Below are 26,337 nucleotides of genomic sequence, written 5' to 3' on the forward strand. Positions count from 1 at the left end.
CTTCCACTGACTTGTACTTAACTCAGAAATCTGAACTTGCCTTATGGACTTTGAGAGATTTGCGTGTGTTACCTGAAGTCACATCTCTGTCCTTGTTTGCTTATAGCTATAATTAATGTGAACTGTAGTTCTTTTTGGAATATGCACTACTTTAGGTGCATTTTATATCTGGATCTATGTAAAATCTATATAAATGACAAGACTTTGCCAGTACCACAAAGAATTGCTTCACCCATAATGGATTTCCTACAACAATATCACTTCTGCATAGTAACCACACATGTACATTGTTGGGTGATGTCGTATGCATGTTTATCTTGCAGTGTGCACATGTAGTGGGATCTGTCCCCCTTAGTATTGTCTTCCAAGCCCATATGTCATGCACATGTGGTGTTTTTGTGGAATACTTGAGCTTCCTACATGGGTTTGATACCATGTGGAAAACCTGTATCATGTGGCCCTTTTAGAAATTTGCTTTTCTTTATATGCTTGAAAGACTATGGCTTTCTAATTCCAGTGTTAAGATAGTGACATCATAGGAGGTCCTAAATTCTAATTTTTTTTGTAGGATTAGGATGTTTGCCTCACCCTCCACGCCTGGTTTAAATTATAAGATTTCCTTTTTAATAGTTGTATTGTTTTCCATTTAAGTCAGTGCAAAGTACTTGGATTATTACATCACTAAGGTTAAAAATGTTATGACATGCAGACTCTGAAGTTATCTCTGATTCCTACAGCATTAACTCTGCTGCAATATGCAGATACACAGTAGAAATAAATGTCCTTGCAAAATGTATTTCTGTGTCTGGCTGGATATGCCCTCAGGAAAGTACATTAAAAGAATACTATAATGAAGATGATGTAACAATCTGTTTTATCGGTTAGCTGAACTATAACAGAAAACTTTCATAGCCTGTGCCTGTATGTTTAATACTGGCTAATGTTGCTGATGGCAAGCACAATAAGATCCTGATGGTATGCAGCTTCCATCACATTTGTTGGAGGCAACACCAGGACTATCAATTCATTGAAACTGAGGCCATTATTACACAAGCATGGATTATGCAACATACGTGTCATAAAATAGGGAGAAATAATTGTCAAATAATTATTGACAGGGAGAAGTTATATTTTAGCGATAGAAAACATGTTTTGGTTGCTGGAGATCCCAGGTTTAGGCACTTGTATTTCAAGTTAGGACGTAGTAACAGAACTGGGAAAGCCCCTGCCTGAGATCTAAGAGAGCTGTTGCTAGTTGGAGAAGGCGGTATTGGTTAAGTAGACCAATGCTCAGGCTTGGTCTAAAGCAGTGAATATATTAATATTTAGCTTTGTGATAGAATGATATAGCAGGAAGGGGAAGGTCTCCTTGGTCTTATTGTTTCAGGAAAAGAGGTTCCTGTATTGCAGTTTAGCTCCTTGATGCCCCCACTGAGATTACAAAATGTTGCTAAACTTAGGACCGGGCCCTGTGATGGGGGGGGGGGAGGAAGAGAGAGAGAGAGAGATGGGTACACAATCTTTGTTGCTTCTGTTGGTTAACAAATGTCAAGGCAAAACATTGTTGGGATAAGTCTGGCTTGCTGGAATATGTGTCAGTATTTGATTAGTAAAATGTGATTTGAGCACAATCATTAATATTATCCCCCCTGTGCAATAATGGCCTTTTACTCTCTTGTATGTCTTCCCAGAACAAACTGTGGCGTAAAACTGTGTGTGTTTCACCCTCCTTAAATTACTGCTTCAGAGGGGAAAAATCAAGTCTGAATCTCCTTGACATGTATTTTGTCAGCAACATAATCTGGTTTGTCTATAGAAGAAAGATCCTTTCAGCATTTAGGATTGTTGCAGTTTGCAGTGTCGTAGGAAGCTAAAGCCGTATATATTTAGGATGGAGTGGGATTACGCATTGTTTAAACAATTTTGTTTTAGGCTAAAATGGAAGAGTGTCCCTGCAGCTGAAACAACTTTCCTTTTATGGAAAGTCTTGAGCTGTAAATAAAAGGCAGTGCTCACTTAGTATTGGTAAGAAATTCTGCCAACATCAGTTCATAGCTGCGGAAGATATCTGGGCTCCAGAACAAGTTCTCTGTTCAGGCAGAGGCAGGAAAGGTTTCTACTCTCCTGTCAGAAATAGTTGAAACACCTTATACCAGTGGTTCTCACACTTTTAACACCACTTTTTAGAATGACCCACTTTTTAGAATGAGAATCTGTTGGGACCCACTGGAAGTGATGTCATGACTGGAAATGACATCATCAAACAGGAAAATTTTTAACAATCCTAGGCTGCAATCCTACCCATACTTACCCAGGAATAAGTCCTATTGACTATCATTGTTAAAAGCATATACATAGTAGCCTGTTAAAAGTACAGATCTATTAAAAGTACAGATCTGTAACATTTCTCCAAGTGCAGTCGCATACCATGGCAGCATCAAGTCTTATATTAAAAATAACATATTGAAATGAATGGGGACCCACCTGAAATTGGCTCACGACCCACCTAGTGGGTCCCAGCACACAGTTTGAGAAATGCTGCCTTGTAATTAGGCAGACAGTCCATCTATCAGTCTCTCTCCAGGCCCTTAGAAAGGTTTCACTGAGCCAGCAACCCCTCTCTTCACCCAGATCCCAGCATTGGGAAAGAAAGCACAGTGATTATCTTTCTTTCATGTGCTCAGGGGGAAGGGAGAGGCCGCTTGTCTTGGAGTGAAGCTGTTTGAAGTGCCTGGAGAGCAAATGATTGTTGGACTGTCAGCTGGCTGCCCCCTCTAGCATTAAGTAGGCTATTGTTAAACAACTTTTTTTCCTTTAATTTAAAGGGCCCTTCTCATTGCATTGAGATAAAACCATGGGTGAAAAATCCGTGGATAAGTAGATTATACCTGTGTGTGTGTGTGTGATAGTTGAAACCAGAAATCTGTCATTATTAGCTCTGACTACTCAAAGCTAGGCACTTGGGATGCCATCAGAGGTTTCTAGTGTTGCCTTGGTAGAATCTCTGTTAGAAGAGACTGGTCAGAATGTGGCAATCTGGCCTGCAGTTGAGGTTTCTGTTGTTGTCTAGTTGGAACTAGAAACTGTATTTGTTGGGAAAAACTAGTTACAACTAGGAAAAACCCGAGAAGCTGCTGATACTTTCAATGGAGCAAGAACAGGTTCTTCCCAAATGGTGCAGTATATTCTAGTTTTGACTACGTGATACTAGTTACTATCGTAGTAACTTCAGATGCTGTCCGGACCTGCTAGAGTTCCAACTATAAGGCATGCGTTATGAACTCATTTGTACTGGCTCCATGCAATTCAATCAAGTTTCTTCTGGCAGTCATATTAAACGTCTCTTCTTTCTAGGAAACATTAGAAACCTCTAATGCCATTCAGAGTTTCTAGTTTTGACAAATCAGAACTACGCACACCCCCCTGTCCTGTATTCACTGATCCCTTATCAAACAAGTGCTTCATGGTTTAATTCAGTGGTTCTCAAACTTCCCGGAAGATTTACTCCTGGGGTAAATCTTGGCAGAGGCGGAGACAGGAGGGGGGGCTATTTTTTAACTACCCATACATGCTCCCAGGGTCCAGGGGGTGTGGGGAGCCCTGCGGAGCACTTTCAGGGCTCGCTGTGGCTTTTAAACAGTGAAAGTTCCAAGCACGATTAAACTGGAAGTGGAATTTCCGGTTTCGTTGCACTTTGAACTTTCACTGTTTAAAAGCTGCGGGGAACCCTGAAAGCACTCCTCAGGGCTCTCCACACCCCCTGCACCCTGGGAGCATGTAAAGTTAGTTGAAAAATAGCCCCCCTCCCCCTGCAGGGGTGCGATCCTGGTGATCGCTTTGCTGCTTTCCTCCTGCCCCTGCCCCTTAAAGGGAACGGGGCATCTTTACACAAGCTGGTGGGTCGCAACCCACCAGTTTGAGAACCACTGGTCTAATTCAAAGCTATAACCTGGTTGAATCTCAGTTTTACTCACATTAAATAATGGAATCCCTAACATCTCCCAGGAGTAAAGCTATTAGTAGCATAAATTGGTGGAAAATGCCTAAAATTGAATTTTTAAAAATAAAAATGCTACAAAGAATATCACTTGTCATCTCTTCTAGTTCAGTATGTAAGGTTGAAAATGGTCAAAGTACCCAAGTTTTTTAAATGTGAAAATTAGTGAATTTTATCTTTTTGTTTCTAGGCATGCTACTTATTTCCCATTACCCCTGCTTTTGAAGCATGGAACAATGTTTCAACTTAAGCAAGATGAAATACTAATTAGTCTCCTTGATTCAGTCTCGTTAGCTATGTTAACTTGTGGTCCTACATAGCATTGATGAAAGGGAAGATCAAGGAAATTATGATTTTGGCAAGAAAAAAATTCCTCAATTACTGCTGACAGCATTTGCAGTCCCAGATGGCATTCAGTGACAAGCAGAATAAGGACATAGTGAAGAAGAGCAACTTCCCCAAGGCCACCCATTGAGATTCATAACTGAGCAAGGAGTTGATAGGGGGGTCTCCCACATCTGAATTCAACATTCTGTTCCTTAATTGCTAACTTTCTTTGCTCAGAGCACCATCTTCAGTTCTTATCCTAATATCCCATCTTTGGGCGGACAAACAATTGTTCTCTCACTACCCCACCCCTAACGGCTCTCTTATGAATATTGATGCAAATCTGTTTGTTTTTCTCTCCCAGCTTCCTGCCATGGGCGAATTGTGAAGGTGCCTGCAGGTCCCCTGGTACGAGTTGAGGGCACAGAGGTGGTGATTCCCTGCAATGTTAGTCAATATGATGGACCCAGGGAGCAGAACTTTGATTGGGAGTTTTCTGCAAACTCTGCTCAGGACTCTAGATTTGTACATGTTGTGAGTACTTGGGATCCTATGTTCACATCTCAGGAATATCAAGATCGAGTTCTCAGTGAAGAGATCACATTGAGACGAAACAGCAACGATGCTGTTGAGCTTGTGATTGGAAACATTCACCCTACTGATGAAGGGATGTACCGATGCACTACGCCCAGCACAGATGCTGTCTTTCGGGGAAATTACAATGCTGTAGTCGAAGTCAAAGGTATTTCTACAGGGTGAGGGGTATTTACAATTGGTATTAGGTTGTAGCATATTTGGAATGCATTATTTGGAATGTCTGAATAGAAATAATCTAGTCTTAGTTATTGTATGCAGTCTAAACCCAGACGGTAGGCAATAAAGAATGTAGTTTTATTTGTCATTTCTGCCTGCAGTGTATTTTATAAATGTATTTTATAAATTATATAATGCTTCAAAGTTATTGCTCATTATTGGAGGGAATGGAGGAGAATAGAAAACAAACCAAGAACAGATTATCTGTTTGTTGTTGAACCCACTTTGGGATTTGGGCTGCAATCCTGTTCGTATGTGTCAGGAAGCCCCACTGAACCTGGAGGGATTTGATTCCAAATAACAATTTTGCTTGGAGTTTCTAGAGTTTATAACATCAGGCAATGTGCTGATGTTTTGAGGATGAATTGCAGCTGCATTGGGATAAGCAGGCTGTGGCATATACAGCTTCCTCCTCTTCTGCCCTTGCCTACCTGTTTATGCCTTACCTAGCCCAAGACTGGCAGGTGCCATATCACTATGCAGTACTTTGTTTCCTTAATAAAAGTGAGTAACATTGTCTCTAAAGAACTTCAGTAAGTGATTTAGTAATTTAAACCCTTGTTATTTCAACATATTTCCCTGCGGGCTGGGGATAAGAATAGGTCCTCAGTTTGGCTGTACTTGTCATAAGAGGTGACTAAACAGCTACCGGGTAGATGGGACTCGTCAGCCTGGGAAGGCAGCTCATCTGAGAGAAGGAAAACTCTGATCCCAAACCTCCACTGCCTTGCGGCTACATCCAGTTATGGAAAAGGCTTCAGGAGTCAAACTCGAGGCAAAATCCGGAACCGGAGTCCCTGAGGCAGTTCATGGCTGAACACAGTCACGTTCTGGCAACTCCTGTGACGCCACTGGAACCAACCATATTGGCTTCTGCTTTTTCATTGGACTATTTCAGTCACGTGGAGAGGGGGGGATTTGCTGCATGGGTCACAGTCTATCCTCCATATTTACTTTACCCAGGCTTCGCGCACTGGAGAGGACACTCTGTTCCAGAACCACCATTCAGAGCGTGATACCATAGTCTTCCGAGACTGAAGGATGCCAACAATTTCAACACATGTAGTTGCAAATCATTCCTACCACATTTAAAAATGTTGTCAGTGATTCTGTTTGCATTTATAAATGCAGCTTAATGGAACTGGAGGTTTCTTGGCTTGTAAATTTTGCTGGGAAAACAGGGCCTTATAGTGAACAAACGATTGATATTGGAAAAGAATGTGGTGTTAAAACACTTTTTTGTTCATGTTTTCTGACATGACTGATTTTGTTTTGGCGCTGCATAGTCATTAGTGTAATTAGTCATCTCTTTTCATGACAAGCTGCTGCAGCTTCATTCAGTTTCTGTCACCTTTATGAAAAATAATTTATTATAATCCACATGCTTGATAACTTTCTTCTCTCTAAATAGTGATTGCAGATGGCTTAACAGTTAGTGGGTCAAAAGCCCGATCCACGTTCACTCGGAACTTATCAGAAGGAGATGCATTTCAGTTGCGCTGTTCGGCTTCCACCAATTCTTCAGAACATACCCATCTCCATGTTTCTTGGGAATTCAAGAATGGCCATGCCTGGCAAGAAATCCTCTCCTTGACGCATGAGGGCAAGTTCCAGGCTGCTCCAGAGTATAATGAGCGTTATATCATGGGAGATGTGCGTTTGGATGCCATGGCCAATGACGCTTACCGCTTGTCTGTGTCCCAGGCTCTTCCATCTGATGAGGGTGCCTACAGGTGTCGAGTGAGTGAATGGGTTAAAGGAGCAGATGGTTCATGGCAAAAGATCCAAGAGAAAACTGCAGATGTAGCCAATGTTGTGGTGCAGCCAACAGGTGAGTACATAATTGCCATGAAATTTTCCTGCAATTTTTTCTGTGCAGTGATAACCGGGGGGGGGGGGGGGGGGAATGTGAAGCATTTGCAGTGGGATTTGAATGTGAAACCAGCACTGTGGCTGGAAGGTGTGATGACTTCCTCTCAAGTATAGCATACCACAGTATGACATAGTAACAGAGATTGCAGTCTTGATTATGTTAGATGTGGAATTAAATCTTATCCTGGATTTACTAGTGAATATGAAGGCCCTCCAATGGAAGGAACTGGGATATTGATATCTCCCCCCCCCCCATTGCAGAGTCAAAACATGACTAAAGATGGTAGTACTTTATTTTAGTCCTCATATGTTGTTGTAGGATATTTGTGCAGATAACTTGCAAAATAACTTTAGAAATCATTCAGAGCTAAAAGATGAGAGAAATCTTGTTTTTTCAACATACATTTGGTTTTGTTCTCTGGTCAATTATCTGTGGTGTTTAATAAATGATGGTTGTAGTGATGTTGACTAGGGTTGATGTTTTTTGTCTGCTGCTTTGATCATCTTTATAAAAACAGGATAGAAATAAAAACTAATACTAATTTGATGTTTTGATTTAGCTACTTTTCTAGTATTTAATTGCTTGTCAGTTCATATTAAGATCATTTAAAAATATTTCATATGTTATCTACGTAAGTGTTCAAGCATATATAGCATGCCAGGCCCTGAAATTTGTTGTCATGGAGGATGGGACATGAAGAAGAAGAATAAGCAAGCTGGCCCCTGGGCAAAGTGACTTTATGATCTATTTTTAGAAGTGTGTTCAGACATGGTTTGAAATCCTTTAATCGCTACAGAGAAAGTTTGAGAATAGTACTAGGATAGCTAATCTGGCTGTGATTTAGATGCTGCTGGTGATCAGCTTTTGATGTCTGACTGACAACCTGGTCCTGTTGTGTGCGTTGTTGGGAGACAGAAAGTGAGAGTGTTAGGACAACAAAGAAGCCCCTTCTGTTTCTTTGAAGATGTGGGTGGTTGTCATTCCTGCATTGCTTTGCAAAGTTCCAAAAGTTCCAGAGAAGCTGATTTTTTAAAAATGTAATTGTCTGTACCACAGACAAAAGGACGTAAGTAAAGATACATTTTTGTCATTTAAGGGAGAAGAAAGTGTAAACTGGTAAAATATAGCTCTTAATTTAATGGAACACCCATCAGAAAACGTCCTGTACTTGTAGTAGAGCTAAAATTTTAAATGTTTTAAAATAGACAAATGTGTTAATTTTGGTTTTAAAAAAGTGTGAGTGAATTATGCCTTGACAAAAAGCAGTAGTTTTTAATTTCAAGAAACTGGAAACAGTACAGGAGAATTTCCCTTTTTGCATTTTTTTCTTTTATTGGTTTTTCCTAGAAAAAACAAGCAGACCACTAATTGAACAAGCAGTGAAGACTGACAGTGTTTTGCTGTATTAAGAAGTTGAAAATAAAATGTGTTTTGATTTTTCCTCCCATCTCCAGCTTTGGGTGTGTTCATCACCAGAAGTAATGTGTCTGTGACAGAGAGAGAATCTCTTGACCTTACCTGCAACTTCACAACAGACAGAAGTGGTATTTTCCAAGCAGAAGTCACATGGTACTTCAGTGAATCACCTGATGGCACTGTGTCAGAGACTCAAGTTTTGCTGAGTGCAGACCGTGATTCTGTAGTTAGCGACAGTACCCATATCAGCCTCAGCCATGTGGACCGGAGTTCTTACCATCTGTTGGTGCGTGATGTGGGCCCTGAAGATTCTGGCTACTACTTTTGCCAAGCAGCACTCTGGGTGCCCCAGCACAATGGTACCTGGCACAAGGTAGCAGAAAGGACATCTGTTCCTGTCACTGTGGAGGTCTTGGCACTGGGTAAGCGCCATTGCTTCTCCTATGGTTTCTTTACACCAGTGGTTCCCAATCTGGCTGTCATGACTCCCTAGCGCAGTGGTTCTCATACATTTAGCACCAGGCCCACTTTTTAGAATGAGAATCTGTCAGGACCCACCAGAAGTGATGTCATGATCAGAAGTGACAGCATAAAGCAGGAAAATTTTTAACAATCCTAGGCTGCAATCCCACTCACACTTACCCAGGGGTAAATCCCATTTACTATCATTGTTAAAAGAATATACGTAGTAGCTTGTGAAAAGTACAGGTCTGTAACATTTCCCCAAATGCAGTCACATACCATGGTAGCATCAAGTTTAATATAGTAAAAATAAAATATTGAAATGGATGGGGGTCCACCTGAAATTGGCTCACAACCCATCTAGTGGGTCCAGACCCACAGTTTGAGAAACACTGCCCTAGGGCAACCAGAAACACTGAATTTCCCCTTAAGGGGAATGACGACCAGCGGTGACAGCAGCAACTGCACTTCCAAGTTCGTGCCACTGCCACCTAAGAAAAAAGGAGTTTTCACATTTGCACAGTGGCGGCTGAAGACACTGCAAAGCCTGGGTTCTTGATGCCGCCACCACCATGTAAGTCCAAACCCCCCTTTTCTCTTCGTAAGTGGTGGCGCAAACCTGGAAATGCCATTGTTGCCAGCACTGCTGAATCGCCACACACACCCCATAATACCCCGCAAATACTCAGTAGTTCCCTTATTTTCAGATAAAGGGGGCAGGAGGTCTGGTCTAGAGGGTAGAGCCTCCATTTGCCTGAAGATAACATCCGAAGGTCGCCAGTTCGAGGCCACCGGCACCGTGTGACCTTGAAGCAGCTGACAAGCTGAGCCGAGTTATTCCATCTGCTCTGAGCGTGGGAGGATGGAGGCCAGAATATGAAACCAGATCAAGAAAGTAAAATCTGAATGTTGTGGTTCTTGTAAGATAGAACATTCTTTCAAAATTGTAAAAATCCCTACGGGGATTTAATAAGCCTGCCTATGTAAACCGCCTTGAATAAAGTCTTGAATAAAGACCAAGAAAGGCGGTATATAAATACCTGTATTATTATTATTATTATTATTATTATTATTATTATTATTATAGATTGGGAACTACTGCTTTAACACCATAAATAGAAAGTACATTCCAGTGGGAATTATCTGTTTTTTTTCCTGGAGCCCATATTGAAAGAAAATGATCAAATGCATAAATATGCTAAACTTGTTAAGGTTATCGGATCATTCATGCTTGTCTAGCTTAGATTCCAGATAATCCCAGTCTTCAAGGCCATTTTCATGAATAATTCTGATTCAGATGGTCTTCTCAGCTGTGGTATAGATAAGCTTCTGCTTGCACCTACCTGCCTCTCACTTGCATGAAGGAAAAAGAGAGGGGAGTAGAAGTGTGTATGCCTGGGACTCACTTTGGATCATTTTCATAGTGCTAACCCATGGTTCAGAACTGTACCTTTACTGGGCCCAAGATCACTTTCCGTTGTCTTTTGTGTCTCTTCTGAAATGTTAGTAGCAGAAGAAAAATGTTTTTGAATTGGTCAGAACTTTTGTTCAGTGTTTCTTTTTCAGTTGACTTATAGCATGTCTCCTGGCGCTTCTCAGAATCTCCCAAGGCTTGCCATGCAATTTGAACACATGTCAAGCTTCACAAGAGGCTCTGAGAAGCCAGAAGAAGGAAGCAGGAAAGACTAGGTAAGCCTATGTGTCATGTACTTTCACTATATATAGTGCCTGTCCATGGCACATCAGGAAACAAAATGCCTGTCCGCTGCATCTTTGAGTAGCACTGATAATACCTTCCTGTTCTTTAGTGGTTTCTTTAGCACTGTATTTGGGAGCATAGGATGTCACCCAGGGAAAACCAGGTGGTATCTTCTAGGACACCACTATGATGGTGCTCTACATCTCAAAATTAGATCTGCCAGATCTCTTTGGACCCATCCCTCTTATTCTTAGGATTGCTTGCTAGTATGTAATGTTGTCAGAGATGCCAAGCAGCATGTATGGAAGGTGTGGGGGAAGGGGCCTGCAGGTTTATCTAGACCAGGGGTGTCCAAAGTTTTTGGCAGGAGGGCCACATCGTCTCTCTGACACTGTGTCAGGGGCCGGGGAAAAAAAGAATTAATTTACATTTAAAATTTGAATAAATTTACATAAGTTTACATAAATGTATTAAAGATGCATATGAATGAATGAAGGTCTTGCAATAGCTCAAGGCCTATAAAAGGCCTTGTGCAAAGCAAGGCTGGCCTTTCCTTTGCTGCTGCTACTGTATCACAGACATGAAACAACAAGCCGTGGAGGGAGCCCTCATCCCACAGCTCACGCAAGAGGTCAAACAGTTGTCCTCATGCTGAGAGCAGTTGCGTCGGGCCAGTGTGGGCTCCAACAAATCTCCGGAGGGCCAGAGGCTCATTGGAGACTGGGGGCTCCCTGAGGGCCGCATTGAGAGGCCTCGAGGGCCGCAAGTGGCCCCAGGGCCGGGGTTTGGGCACCCCTGATCTAGACAAAAGGATGAACGGGCTGTTATGTGTTTAATTTTTCCTTACCCTGATTGTCTGCTGTCATGCTTTATGAAGTACTGTGTTGTCAGTATTCTTGCTTTCTGTTTCCCTAGCTGAACTCTTGAGCTACTGAGATCCTGCTTTTTATGCAAATATTCTGTGAAATGAGCATCCAGGCAGGAGAGAGATAGAAAACTGAAACTCAAGCACAAATTTCTAAAGAATCATGTTGTTTGAGTTTGCCTTGACGTGTCAGCATCTCTTAGAGGATAATTAAAAAAAAATCAAGTTTCTGGCTTCTGACTTTGTAATTAGGAGCCAGATGATTCTTGACAGCCATTCAAACTGCAGAAGCAAGCATCCTACCCACACGCTGCTGAAATCCTAGTTTTGGTGCATACATGCTTCAGAGTGCCACAATGCAAGCTAGAGTGCCAGCTAGAGGTCAGGCAAACAGTAATTCAGGTGTGAATAGATAGCCTCCTATACATTTGAGAGGAAAGATGGCTGTTAAACTCATACTACCCTATATACTGCAGAAATGTGTTTATCAGGGTGTCATATTGAACCTGAACCCCAAATCGGTTCAGTCGTGTTTTGTTTTTTCCAATAAACCAGAACTGAATCTCAGCCTAAAATCTTTTGGTTGTCTTGAACCTCAACCTGAACCAACCCCCTAAACACAAAATGGTAGCCAGTTCAAAATAAGCGGTTCGGTAAGCAGGAACTCAGTTTAAGTTATGACTGATGCTTTGTTTTTTGTCCTTTTTTTTTTTTTTTTGTAAAAACCTAAATTATAAAAAAAGTTTTTTTAAATTCAAGTTGAACAGTTATTACTGGATTAATTTTGTAGAACTATATTGCAAGCAAAATAGTTTTACATTACTCTGCATTAAGTGTGTCTAAACTGAAACTGAAGTAGAGAGTTTAACATTAATAAACCTGAACTGAGACAAATCCAAATTTTGAATTGATTCCTATACTCAGAAGTAAATCTTAGTTCTAGAGTGCAATCTTAGAGAAATGAAGATGTACTGAACAAATTTAAATGTTAAGATATGAGAGTTATTATATTGCAGCTTGGGGGAACTTAGCCAAAGCTAACCCTCCAGTGGCATTTGCTTATCCTCCAATGGCATTTGCCTTGGCTACTGTTGAAATTGTGCTGACTTGACTCTTAAAACAAAATGGCAATGGCAGCAGTGCCATGAAGTTCCAGCCTACCTATTGAGGACCTGTTCGAGATAAGCTGCAGTGACAGATGAAGATGTTATTTTTCCTTAGTGCATGTGCATAGTGCTTTTTAGATAGAAATGGCAACTGTTTTCCTGCATGGTTACACTTTTAGTTCAACTATCATTTGATCATATCTTTGCCCTCAAAAACTGACTTTGAATTGAGTGCTTCTTTTCTGCATTTAAAACATTCTGTGGTTCATGGGAATTTCCTTACCTTGATATTTCCAATTAGTAATTACTTGGGTGCAGGTGAAGGGGAGGATAAAAGTGTTTTTCAAATGATCTTATGTTGCCTGGGGGTGGGTAAAATAGGAGAAGAATTCTCATCCTCTGAGGTACATAAATTGTATCCAGAATTCACCACCAGCCCACTCCTACTTGATTGAAGTTTGAGGGCTGGCAGGGTATTAAGTCATTGAACTGTCAGCGAGGCTGTTCTTTGACAGCTGACAGAGTGCAGGAATGAGGCTTATCCAGCAAGCCTTTTATTCCTTCCTTCTAAATCCTCTGTCTGAGAGTCAGTGTGAAGAGCCTAGCTGGAGCACTACTGTCAAAGCTGAAACTTTCCCTAACAATCCGCCCTTATAGGTCTTCCAAATACTGATTTGATTAGGTAAAACCCCAACTTTCCTCTAGTTCAGGAAAACAGAAAACTATTCATGCTATTGTTTTAGAAACTACCTGCTTCAGTAAATTGTATGGTATGTCCATTAACAAGCAAATCTCTATGCTTTTCTAAATGTCTTCATAGTACTTATTCAGAACCTGAAATAAAACCAACTATAACTGCTAAGAGCAGGGATTCTAGGCTAATTGCAATTATGATACTATCAGAAGTCTGTAAAGGTAATATGAAGTGTGTCTGTTGCTACCTTCAGTGCTAAACGTAATGAGCAAGTAAATGTGGACTGCTGTCCAATGTTGCCTACTCTTCTTGCAGTTTTCATCTGCAAATATCACTTAATGTGGAGTGTAAAATGGAATATTAGAGCAGTGAAACCTCCAGTCACAGAAACCTGACACTCTATGGTCATACTGTTCCAAGACGTTGAACTCCTAGAATTGAAATCCAGCATTACTCTGACAGGCAATTTTTGCAATTTGAAATGCTATGTTCTGTGACAAGAATGTGAATCATATTATGCAATTGTAGCAAAATACTTTACTAAATTTGGCTGCAGAACTTGCCTTTCGTATTGGCTGTGGGTAGTAGCAAATACATGAAGATAGATACTGGAGTACATGTATGGGAATGATATGGTCCACTGTCATCAACTAATAGTAGATGCCATGTCCTGACAAGACTTCTGCAGTTGTCAAATAAAATACATGAAACATGACCTCCAAATTATCATTTTTAAATTTCATGTTTGTAATTTTGTTTCCTTGGTTTCTGTTCTGCTTTTTCAAATTCTATACAGAGCCGAATTACCAGGTGTTTCTGAATGCTTCTAAAATACCTAAGTTTTCAGATGATCCCACAGAACTGGAGTGTAGGATCCTAGAAGCCCAAAACACTGAAGCAAATGTACGTTTCACTGTGTCCTGGTACTACAGATTACCTAAGCATAGTGATGAAGTGGTTACAGATGAACTTCTTGCCACTATGGATGCAGACTGGACGCTGGTTGTTGGGGACAGGAGCAAACAGCGGGCCCAGAATGGAGAAATTATTTTTTCTAAGCCAACTGTGGACACTTTCCGCTTACGAATCCAGTGGACCGCTGAAGCAGACAAAGGAGACTATTATTGTGTAATTTCTTCATGGAGCAGACAGCGAAACAACAGCTGGATAAAGATCAAGGATGTGACTTCCATGCCTGTTAGCATTTTATGGTCTACCCAAGGTAGGAATTTGCACTATCTGACTTTAAGCCTTGTGATGCAAGCTGCTGGTGACTCAATGACTTGCCTCAGTAGATGCACTCAAATTTGAAAATGCTAAAAAGTTTAGGTAAATACTTCAGGAGTCTTTGGAAGAACACACCCTTTGTCACAGACTCCTGCCCTTGTGAAGCACCTTTTGCCACTGTATTGTGAAGCAGTTTGACATCCATCTGAAGGTACAGAGTTCAGAGGAAAAAGTAACCTTAAGGTAGGGGCTCTGGATTGGGTACTGGCATAAGAAGTTATATGGAATATTTTTGAGACATTAAACAGTGCACATTCAGAAGCTTTTCTTCATATCAAGCAGACAAAGTAAAGAAATAATGTTTAAGGGCAGGTTGAAAGGGTTGTGGCATAGAAGGAGAGAACAACTTGTAAGTTGTCTGGTCCACTTCTAAGCACAATTCGGATGTTAAGAATGTGATAACTGGATGCATCCTACTTTTGGAATGCTTTCCCTAGATAGGCTTCTCTGATGTTTATTCTTGTATCTTTACAGTGGCAGACACAGTCTGAATGTGCTTGAATAGTTAGTACACTGTATGTGAATGGTTAGTACACTGTATGTGGGAATAGGGGATTAAGACTAGTGGATTCTGTCAAAATCCCTTTTTTGTTAACGTGAGCTTCTCACCAAGATTTATGATATGAAGCAAAGTCTGAGCTAGTTTCTACCATGTGGTAGGTTGAGTCATGTTTTCTGATTAGCTCTTTATCACTTCAGTTAATCTAGTAGTTAACTGACAATGAAAGAGTTGAACTGAGAAACCCAGGTGTTGAAACTAATAGTGCCAAATATCACAAATACACAGTTTGTAATTCTCTCTTTTCACTTTCTTATTACCATTTGATAAAAAACATCTGGTCCAATTTCCCCAACTGTAAATTCAAAAAGAGGAGGAAGGGGGGTCGTAGTTCAGTGGTAGAACTTCTGTTTTCCACTGAAGACTGGAATATCCACTTTAAGGATCTTGGATGGGGAATGACATCTGCCTGAAACCTGGGAGAGCCACTGCTTGGTAGTCGGTAATGCTAGGCTAGATGGGCTAATAATCTGACAGTAGAAGTAGCTTAATATATTTAAATAAGTGTTTCAACCTTATCTTTCGGTTGTGTGTTTATTATGTGAAGTGCTTCAATTCCTTTTTGAGGTTGTAGGAAGTACATTCGGCCTGCATCTTACACAAGGGCTATGAGTTGTAAAGCCAAAACTGAGTATAGTCAAAACTACCTTTAATCTAAAAAATATGTACTGTCTCTTTAAGAACTAAATCTCAGAACAGCAGCTTCATTCTTCTGTTTCAGACTTACTCCAGGGCATATACTGCATGAACATAATGGTGGGTGGAATCCCCTGCTCTGTTTAAACTGTTTCTTTCTTTTTCTCTCTCTTGGCTGAGTACTTGACATATACTTGACAAAGTACTTGAGTACTTTGGCATATACTTGAACATGAAAGTAAAGTGAGCACTTTGGCATATACTTGAATTAGTGAAAATAAAGATACAGGTCGACTGTATGTATCATATTTGTAATGGGAATTGTGCAGTATCTGATGATACGCAAAAGCACACTTCAAATTCTGTACTTGATGCTAGACCTTATCCTTTCAGCAGTGCATGCATATGGGTACAGGAAACCTGTTCAGGGAATGGAAGATGTTGCAGGTTCTGCTCCCATTGCACCTACTCCCCTCTGCTACTAGCAAGACTTCATTTTTGCAGTACAGCATTCCCTGAATCCGTGGTTCCCAAATGTACCGGGATCATGGTGCCCCTGTAGCCTCTTCTTCCTGGCTTAGCTATGTGCTGCCATCTTGGGTCTTGTGAAATCTCATTGAGATTCAAGATGGCAGCACCCAAATCTCATGAGATATCAAAAGTTCCAAGATGGTGGCACCAAGAAGAACCAGTAGGAGGGGTGACTGGGGATATATCATGATGCCCTAAGGTGCCACGGTGCAGTTTGGGAACGCTGCCTTAAAGTGTGAGGCAAACATCCCTCGTGAGCGGCTAGTAGTGTTCTAAGAGCAAGATCTTCTGTATGCTATTTAAGCTTGTTCTTGTTTCCACACTTCTCCACTATTTGCAGTTGAATTCTTCCTTGCAGTTGAATTCTACCTTGCTACTTTTTCACATAGTCTTGAACATATTTTGGTTTGCCTGCGTCTGACACAAGCTGTTATTAGAAATTGCAGATGATATGCAACTGCCACTGAACAGAACAACCTTATGCCTTTTTGTTCTTCTGTCTCTGGTGATGTCCGCTAGAAAAAAATGTGTGCTGTGAAATTCATACAGTCCAATTTTACCTGTCCTGCAAGCAGCAACCATGAAGTGGAACAGGAACTGGGGAAATTCGGAACATTGACATCATGGAGCAGAGAAGAGAAGGCATGTTGTTGTGTGTGGAGTCAGCTGCACACCTTCTCAAACATTATTTCCAGCCTCAGAGGAATGAATTAGTGGATGAGGCATCAAGTTCTCTCGCTTGCTTAAAATAATGCACATGCAGTGATTTACTTCTTAGTGCATAGATGCTTCTTACTAAATCCAAGCCCTGTCTTGGAGATTCTGGTGAGAACATTGAGAACATCCTTTTACAGTACAGTCCTATGCATTACAACTTAGAAGCAAGCCCCACTGAGTTCAGTGGGACTTACTCCCAGGTACATGTGTACAGAATTGCAGTGTGTATCAGCCTTATGAGATCAAACTTTCATTTCACTTGTCAAACAGCTTCTTTCCTTGTGCAATGGTCAGTTTTGTGTCTTGGCCATGAGCACGACACATGAACCAAGTTCATGTACCCTTGGTATAACCTAGTTTTGTCAGACATGTGTGCTTTAAATTCCCTGTGCAGACTTCCATTACAAATTCTAAAGCTCTCTTGCCCTCTCAGGTGCTTTTCTGGGTTGTAGTTGAATTTTGTGGGTTTTAAAAAACAGTTTTTTTGACTGCCTGATTAACTTCAAGCACAGCCCTGTAATTTTCTGCTCATTGGGCTTTGTAAGCATTGCCTTTAGGTGAGCACCTGAGTGGAAAATACAGTATGTACATCATATGTAGTATATTCGCTATTGCTTACCACAGAACTGCATGTGCATTGCAATGTCTTAGTGTCCTGCCACATCAACTGAATTCATGGAGCTAACCTTTTGTGGCTAAAAGTGGAAAGCCATGCTTATAGCATTCACACTACAGTCTAACACAGCCATTTTTACCCACTGTGCCATGGCACATTGGTGTGCTGCAGATGGTCCCCAGATGTGCTGCAGGAATTTGAGAGAGGGCCATTTATTAGTAGGGCCATTGGGGATGTGAGCCCCCCTTGGCAGCATAGTGCCTTGTCAATTGTCAAAAACCAATGGTGTGCTTTGGCCATTTTAGTGTCTTGCCAGGGTCCTGTGAGATAAAAACAGTTGAAAATCACTGGTCTGATGGTTAGAACTGTACAATCGTGCATGTATGATGTGTGGTCTTCTACAAATTCTTCAAGCTTTTTAGGGCTAGGCATAATGCGCTTGCTTTGATAATATATAGGAGCCCATAGACTATGGGGAAAATGTGAAGTGGTTTTAGAGACGGTGGAAGCCAACATGACTGCTATTTCTTGAAGAGACTAAGGGTGTACTACTGCAGACACTTACCTATAAGGCAATCTGATGGATAAGGCGAGGACAGGTTTTCAGCAAAAAAAATCATAGAATGTTCCATGACTTTTGGATAAGTTGGAACTTTCGGATAAGTCGGATAAAACTTAGGGAAAGGTGCTCGTAAGGAAGAGCTGCAGCTTGCTGTGTAGCCTGATTGAAAGGGGGGAAAGAATCTGAGCTGTCGCACTGTTTTTGAAGACATTAACAAGGTGCTGATACAGTACTGTGTGCCATTCCCCCCTTCTTTGTAATGGAACAGCCAGGAGGGAGGAAGCAAGGGGAATTCCTCCCCCCCCCCCAATTGGCAGTTGTACTGAGTTTGTAGATGGCAGGCTTTAAAACCCAGTAGCAGACCAGCCTGCCTGCCTGCCTGCCTGCTAGTTGTTGTCTAGTTGCATTAGTAAAGGCAACACATGGCCTGCTGGAGCAACATTGCACAGGGTGAGCTTGTACCTGTTGCTCCTCTGGGCTTCTCCTGACTACTGCAACACCCCTGAACTGCCCTTATCCCCTGAATGACCCGCAGATAGTACAAGGAGATGGTCTATGCTGGATTTTTTTTTGGTAAAAATGTATCGCCTTTTAGGCGAGAATCGACGGTATGCACCTACCTTGAAAACAGTCATGTAGTGTTCTTTTTAAAATTTATATGTTCAAAATATAAAAAGAGATTATATTCTTCACTAACATACTAATTAAACAATTGTAATTGTAAATTATAAATATCTTTTCATGAAAGAGTTCCCATGGAGAAGAAAAAGATATAAGGAATTGCCAGCATCTTATGACACTATAGAATTCAAAAATTATTTACTGCATCTCGCTCATTATTAAATTGTAACTGACAATATTTAAATAACACTAAACAGTAAATAAGGTCTAACATTGTCATGGAGGTTATTGTTTGAAAATGTTTTTTAAAAGTGTATACAAATCACTATACAAATCAATTATCTACATTCTACAACAACCATTCTCAGTCTTTTTTTGGCTACAGCCCCTTGGAAGCTCTTCTCAGGTTCCAGGGCCCCCCTGTCAAACAAGGATACAACACAAACAGATAAACATGAAATAATTTATTATAGTGCACCAAGAAAACATGAACATTCTGACATACGGGAATGGTCCAGGGGACCATATAGACCCTGTTGAGAATGGCTGGTCTACAACATATATCTCTTTACAGATTACTGTACAGATTACTTTGACTTTACAGTTTACTGTAGACACGATGGCTGCATCCCTCTTTTTTTAAAGATAACTGAGGAGTAATATACCTTTTCTGGTGATACGTGATCACAACCTTAGCAGCTGCCAATAAATTAATGTCTATTCTAGGTCTCATAGGTCTTCTTCTTCTATACACTGATAACACAGGCCTACAAAATTGAGGGTCAGAAAAGTTTTTCGCAAACTTTATGGTGGTTTGATATGAATTTGGGGTGCCGATTCAAAAAATGGCATCGTTTTGCCCTGTCTTGTCTAGTTTTGGAGATATAGTATAGCCTCATTGGTGAATGGTTCAAGCAGCTTCCTCATGAGGAAGCCATGGTATCGGCTTCCTCATGAGGAAGCTGCTTGAACCATTCACTAAAGAGGCTATGCCATGTCTCCAAAACTAGACGTGATCGGGCAAAACGGATGCCATTTTTTGAATCAGCACCCCAAATATACCCAGGAATTGGTGTAACGTTTAAGGAAGCAAAATGCGTGTTGGCCTGTGTAATTCAAGAACTTGGGGGAGGTCATCTGAAATCTTTTTGCCTGTGATTTGTGCAATTTCTGCATCCTCTTCTAGAGTTCTCTATAACAAGTTCTTTTGGCAAATCATACCAAGGCTTGGTTAATATCATGTTACCTGAGCTTGTTTGGAAAGGGGGCTGTCCTTTAGGTTTGTACACTCCTATCTTACCCTCTGCCTTTCCCCTCATGCATATCAGATCTGGGCTTATTGTGGTTGGGATTTACCAAGATTGCTCAGAAACTAGTTGTTCAGAAACTTTGGCTGGCAGTTCAGCCAGCATTTCAAATTGTGTTTAAAGCAAACTGTAGAATAGGGGAGTGGAAGAGCTATTTGAAACGACAACACATTCCTAATATCCATGTTTGGGAGATCAAGAGACATGACCAGAATGGAGCCTACGTTTGACAAGTTCACAACTTTTGTATACTAATGTTGGTGTGCCTTCAGTTCTTTGCCAAAAAAAAAAGGGGGGGGGGCTTCTAAATCTACGCACTCTGGCCTAGTTAGACAAAAAATTTTTCCCTCTCTTTCAAGACTGAGGCAGAAGCTTCTTTATTTTTCTATTACGTAAAATAAAGTAACCAAATTGCTTGTCACTCATATGAGGCCTTTTAGCTGTTATGTCTCTGGAGAGAAATGTAGCATAAACAGTGTAATAGCTGCTCAGACTTAAAATGCAGCCTTGATTGTGGAAGACATACTCTTTGCTGTACTGTAGAAATCTGTTTAAAGTCTTCTGGATCAGGTTTCTGTGACCTGAAAAAAGTGTGGCAGCAACATGTGTTAGTGTATTCTCCCCCCTCCAGTTCAGTAATTGCAGTTTCCTTAATATTTTAGAAAGTTCCATATGTCGCCAGCTGTAGAAAATCTCAGGAACCAACATTTTGACAGTTCAGTTTTCTTTAATGGTGCTTTTTTTGAGTTTCAAATACTTTATCAACTTACCAAGTGATAAGATGTGCTTGATTCTCATGCACTGTCAGTGTTAACACAAATCAAAACTGAACTGTGTAAACAAAACTACGTTTAAACAAAGCCACTTAACAAAAATACTTATATAGAGTTCCATGCAGACATTTTTGCTTGACACTGCAACATCTGAGCACTTGACCTAATTGTCATTATAACCTTCAGTGGAATGCCTACAGGTTTGAACATGGGTGGCCTTAGCCTTAGGCAGGTGATCTGGACAGTTAGCTAGCTAGAACGTGTTGTTTAGGTCCAGATTTATGATAGCCCTGACCTGACCTCTTATTAACCCAGGCAGATCATGTAGCATTTGTGGATTCGTGTATGGAATTTGCTTTCCTTTGACTGCTCCCTTCTTTTAAGGCATTGAGAAAGAAATAGATGTAGCCAGTGCCAATGCATTCCAGACCTTGCTGACCAGACTCTGCTTTCCAAGAGCACAGTCCAGTGACTGATAGAACTGTCTTGCAGCACAATCCTAGGCATGTCTTCATAAGAGTAAACACCATTGAGTTCAATGGGACTTGGCATGCTGGCAACCTTCAGTCTCGAAAGACTATGGTATCGCACTGTGAATGGTGGTTCTGGAACAGTGTCTAGTGTGGCTGAAAAGGCCAATTCGGGAGTGACAATCCCTTCCACACTGGGAGCAAGTGCAGTCTGTCCCTGGTCTGTCTCCCTGGCTATGGGCCTTCTCTTCTTTGCCTCAGACTGTTGGCCAAGTGTCTCTTGAAACTGGAAAAGGCCATGCTGCACAGCGTGCCTCCAAGCGGGCCGCTCAGAGGCCAGGGTTTCCCACCTGTTGAGGTCCACTCCTAAGGCCTTCAGATCCCTCTTGCAGATGTCCTTGTATTGCAGCTGTGGTCTACCTGTAGGGCGCTTTCCTTGCACGAGTTCTCCATAGAGGAGATCCTTTGGGATCCGGCCATCATCCATTCTCACGACATGACCAAGCCAACGCAGGCGTCTCTGTTTCAGCAGTGCATACATGCTAGGGATTCCAGCACGTTCCAGAACTGTGTTGTTTGGAACTTTGTCCTGCCAGGTGATGCTGAGGATGCATCAGAGGCAGCGCATGTGGAAAGCGTTCAGTTTCCTCTCCTGTTGTGAGCCAAGAGTCCATGACTCGCTGCAGTGCAGAAGTGTACTCAGGACGCAAGCTCTGTAGACCTGGATCTTGGTATGTTCCGTCAGCTTCTTGTTGGACCAGACTCTCTTTGTGAGCCTGGAAAACGTGGTAGCTGCTTTACCAATGTGCTTGTTTAGCTTGGTATCGAGAGAAAGAGTGTTGGAGATCGTTGAACCAAGGTACACAAAGTCATGGACGACCTCCAGTTCATGCGCAGAGATTGTAATGCAGGGAGGTGAGTCCACATCCTGAACCATGACTTGTGTTTTCTTCAGGCTGATTGTCAGTCCAAAATCTTGGCAGGCCTTGGTAAAACGATCCATGAGCTGCTGGAGATCTTTGGCAGAGTGGGTAGTGACAGCTGCATCATCGGCAAAGAGGAAGTCACACGGACATTTCAGCTGGACTTTGCTCTCAGTCTGGAGAGGTTGAAGAGCTTTCCGTCTGATCTGGTCCGGAGATAGATGCCTTCTGTTGCAGTTCCAAAGGCCTGTTTCAGCAGGACAGCGAAGAAAATCCCAAACAAAGTTGGCTCAAGAACACAGCCCTGCTTACTTCCAGAAAATAATGTATATGATTGCAGCTTCTGTTTCATTGTGATTATCGTGTGTGTTTATGGTGCATTGATTTTTAGTTGGACTTAACTTTCTGTGGATTACAGAAGAGTCTCATGGCTTCTAGATAAGAGCAGCCCAACTTCTAATGCCTTGATTAAGATCATCCTGATAAAGGTATTATGTGACTTTTGGATTTTTTTCTAGTAGACCACATGGCTATCTACAATTCTTACTGAAAACATTCATAAATGGTTCCCTGCCCCGAAGAGTTCACAATCTTAAAAAAAAAAAAGCACCTTTTAAAAATTTGACCGTTTTAATGGTAGCTTCTCAATGTGTCATGGTAGTTATCTATCGATAACTAAAACATTCCCTCTGCTTCAAGGGAATGCCTGGGGGATGTTTGAAAGCATGAGACAATGGTGTTTAATGTTTAAAAAGCCTAAACAGGCAGCTTTTTAAAATGCAGATATTGACCAGACATTTTCCCCTTATTGTTAAGATTTGCAGAACCAAACTTGACACTTGTCTGACCCAATGCTAGCAGGACAGACTTGTAAAGACTGCATCTCCTTTTAAACATGTTTGTGGTTGTAGTATTTTTGAGCAATTGCATAAGTATTATTGCTTGTTCATGAAGTTGCAGGGCTGTTGCCTGCATACATTAAATCACTGTATGGATTGTGGTGTGCAAATAGAAATTATTGTATTGCTATGGAACAGGAAAGGTAGGAAACTTACTATCCTGTTGGCATGCGGTCCTCAAGTAGTGACAGTTACGCCAAAGGAAATGACTAGAATGTTTGTGTATAATCCCTGTGTTGTTCTCGGGGTCTGGAAACAAAGTCCTATTAGGAATGCTTAAGAGGTTGGTATGTTTAAACTGGAGAAGAGAAGACTAAGGGGGAGGCATGATGGTTGTCTTTACATATCTGAAGGGCTGTCACATAGAAGAAGGTGAGGATTTGTTCTCTGTTCCTGAAGCCAGGACTAGAACCAATGAGTTGAAGCTATGATATTGATTTAGGCTTGTCATAGGGGAGAACTCCTTGACTGTAATAGCTGCCTGGTATTTGAATAGTCTGCCTTGTGCAAATGTGCAACGTCCTCATTGGAGGTTTTCAAGCAGAGGCTGGATGGTCACCTTTCAGGGAGACTACAGTAGCCTATGCTGAGCTGGGAGTTGTACTGGATGATTTCAAAGGTCCTTTCCAACTCTGTGATTCTATACAAGGCCATGCAATGCTAACAGTACCCAGTAATCCAATAGAGGCCATCTATTCAGACACCTTGATTGGTGTCTAAATTATCAGCAGTAAGAAATATTAATGAAACCTACTTCCACTCTTAAGCACTTGCATTATTTTTCTTCTAGCTAAAACAGCTAGTGGTAGGTGTGATCCTGGCCCTGCTACATGGTGCAGAATACTGCTTTTCTACCACTTGCAGAAACAAAGACCAAAACAGCATTTAATTGATTACCAGAATGTCAGTCTTTGGCTCTTAAAAACCACTTTTGTGAATGCTATTTTGAGAAGAATTTTTAAGAAACAGTATGATGTTTCCCGGTATATTGGAGATTTGATTTATGGTGGTGTCTTAACAAGATACAGTGAGTATCTGCAGGGATTCATTCCAGCCGCCCCCCCCCCCCAGGGGTGGATAACAAATTCTGTTGATAGTGAAATCTGGGGGTGTGCTGCTAGCAAACCAGAACTGCCTTTCAGAAGCCTCTAGGTCCCTTCTGAAGCATATGGATGCTGTGCATGACCTCCCAGATGCAACAGGAAGACACTTCCAGTTGCAATCCAAGAGGTCATCTGAGGCCCTCCAGCACCGACTCAGGATCCATGTTGAGTCAAATTCATATATATCTTCTGCACCACTCCACAAAACAATAAAGTCTTCACCATTAAATGGACCCTCTTCTCTTTGTTACCATCTACTTGTTAGCGTTTTGGAAGCTTGACATTTTTGAAAGGAAGCTCCACTGTATCTGGAGCACTATGGACTGAATTACATGCAAAGTACTGTACTCAGCTGACAAGTCGAAGATACTTAGTTTTTCCTAAGTAGATTGATCACAAACAGAAACTGAGAGCTAAGTGGCAAATCAAGGAGTACTTCTTAAGAACAGGGCTGTCTTTCTGAGGCAAGAATCAGTAACTTTTTACTGACAAGCTTCTGCCTTCTCTTATTCATATTTAATATATCTTGCTCATCAAAGGCGAGTTTTTAGAGAGGCAAAGAGCAATTGGAATAAGAAATTGGCAGCTGGGTTCGGAAGGAGTTCAATAAGCCAGCTAAGCTACTAGAAACAACTCTCTTCATTGCTAATCTGTTACTTATTTATTTTGTAGCTGACAGTACATCCTGTAATGTGGAGCAATTGGTTCATTTCATGCTTAAACAGGCAAAGGGAGAAAATTGTAGAGAAAATCAGGCACACACAACCAACATGTACTCTCTACCCCCTCAACCTTTACAATTAAAATGAAGCATGAACTCCAAATTGATCATAAATTGTAATACAATTTATGTATCAAGTAATACATATGTATAAAGTATTCCAATCTTTACTATGCAGACATTAGCTGAAGTTAATCAATGTACTTAGATCCGCTTTACCAATTCCTTAAAAATAGGTTGTTTGTTGCAAAGAGCCATTGGAACCCATCCAGTTCATATCTGAACCAATAACCCATTCAATGACTTCGGCAATATTCATCCAAAATAGATAAATCATGGTCTCTCAGTTCTGGATCATGTGATCCAGATTTACACCCTGGTCAGCAATTTACAGGCACCATATTTTTAACTGGGCAAGGATTGAAAGTCTAGCAATATTGTCCACCTTAGTTTTTTAAACCATCAAGACTCAACTGTGCATCTGGTATCTGGTAACTAGCTACAACAGAATTAGTATAGCTGGAAAGGACTAGTTCCCACTGAAAGTGATAAACTTGTGTTTGGGCTTTACCATTTCAGACTGTAGTAGGTGCTCACGTGACTGAATGCTTATCACAAAAACCATTTTCCATATAAACCCGATGTAGAAATTATGCTCCCAATGCTGAGGTATTCAATCTGTGTGTCCCGCCTCCCTAGTGAGGCGTGGCTAGCCTCCAGGGGCTTTGCCAGGCATCTCGGGGAGAGGGGCTGGGCTGGGCTGCTCTGCTATGCTCAGCTGCATGTGCTGCCTCCTGACTTGCTGCTTTTCTGCAGCTGTGAATGAGGTGGGTGGGGCAGTGTAAGGCTGGGAGGGCATGGTGGTGGGAGGTGGGAGAGAAGGCTGGCTGGGCAGGCAGAGGTGCCACATCTCATCATGGAGCTCTTTCCATGTGCAACCTTGCCCCAAGGACTACATTTCCCAGTGTGCCCCTCGCCATGGGCATCCTGGGATTGGTCAAGGCTGGAGGAAAGAATAGTGCAGAGGTGCTGCATCTCATCAGCACAGGGCACGCTCCTGACAGGCTTCAAAGTGGGAGGGAAGAGTAAGTCCTCCTCTTGGGGAGCACAACCTGCTCTTAGTGTCCAAATGCCCCAGCCTGCATTCCTCCGTCTTGCCTGGGGGAACAGGGGTGACATCTGCATGTTGGGTGTATGTGTGTGAGCAGCCCCCATCTACTTTGGGGTGAGTTGTAATCTTGCTGGGTGTGGCTGTAATCCTTTCCAATGGGGCTAACAAGTCAATCCTTGACTCCAATGGGCTAACTTCTGAGTAGACCTACATAGGCTTGGGGTCTGTGTCAGCTTAACCCAGGATCTT

At 41.6% G+C, this 26,337-nt stretch overlaps 1 protein-coding gene across 1 annotated transcript in view; it reads left to right on the top strand.

The window, feature by feature from the left end:
- The window catches only part of PTGFRN (prostaglandin F2 receptor inhibitor), an 82,221-nt gene that overhangs the window by 21,230 nt on the left and 34,654 nt on the right, over positions 1-26,337 (top strand). Inside the window, exons 4-7 of the mRNA XM_066621281.1 lie at positions 4,689-5,066; positions 6,549-6,968; positions 8,465-8,848; positions 14,049-14,474. Coding sequence (XP_066477378.1) covers positions 4,689-5,066; positions 6,549-6,968; positions 8,465-8,848; positions 14,049-14,474 — 1,608 coding nt within the window. The remainder of the gene's footprint in view (positions 1-4,688; positions 5,067-6,548; positions 6,969-8,464; positions 8,849-14,048; positions 14,475-26,337) is intronic.

Source organism: Tiliqua scincoides, chromosome 3, assembly GCF_035046505.1.
Source record: "Tiliqua scincoides isolate rTilSci1 chromosome 3, rTilSci1.hap2, whole genome shotgun sequence".
NCBI lineage: Eukaryota > Metazoa > Chordata > Lepidosauria > Squamata > Scincidae > Tiliqua > Tiliqua scincoides.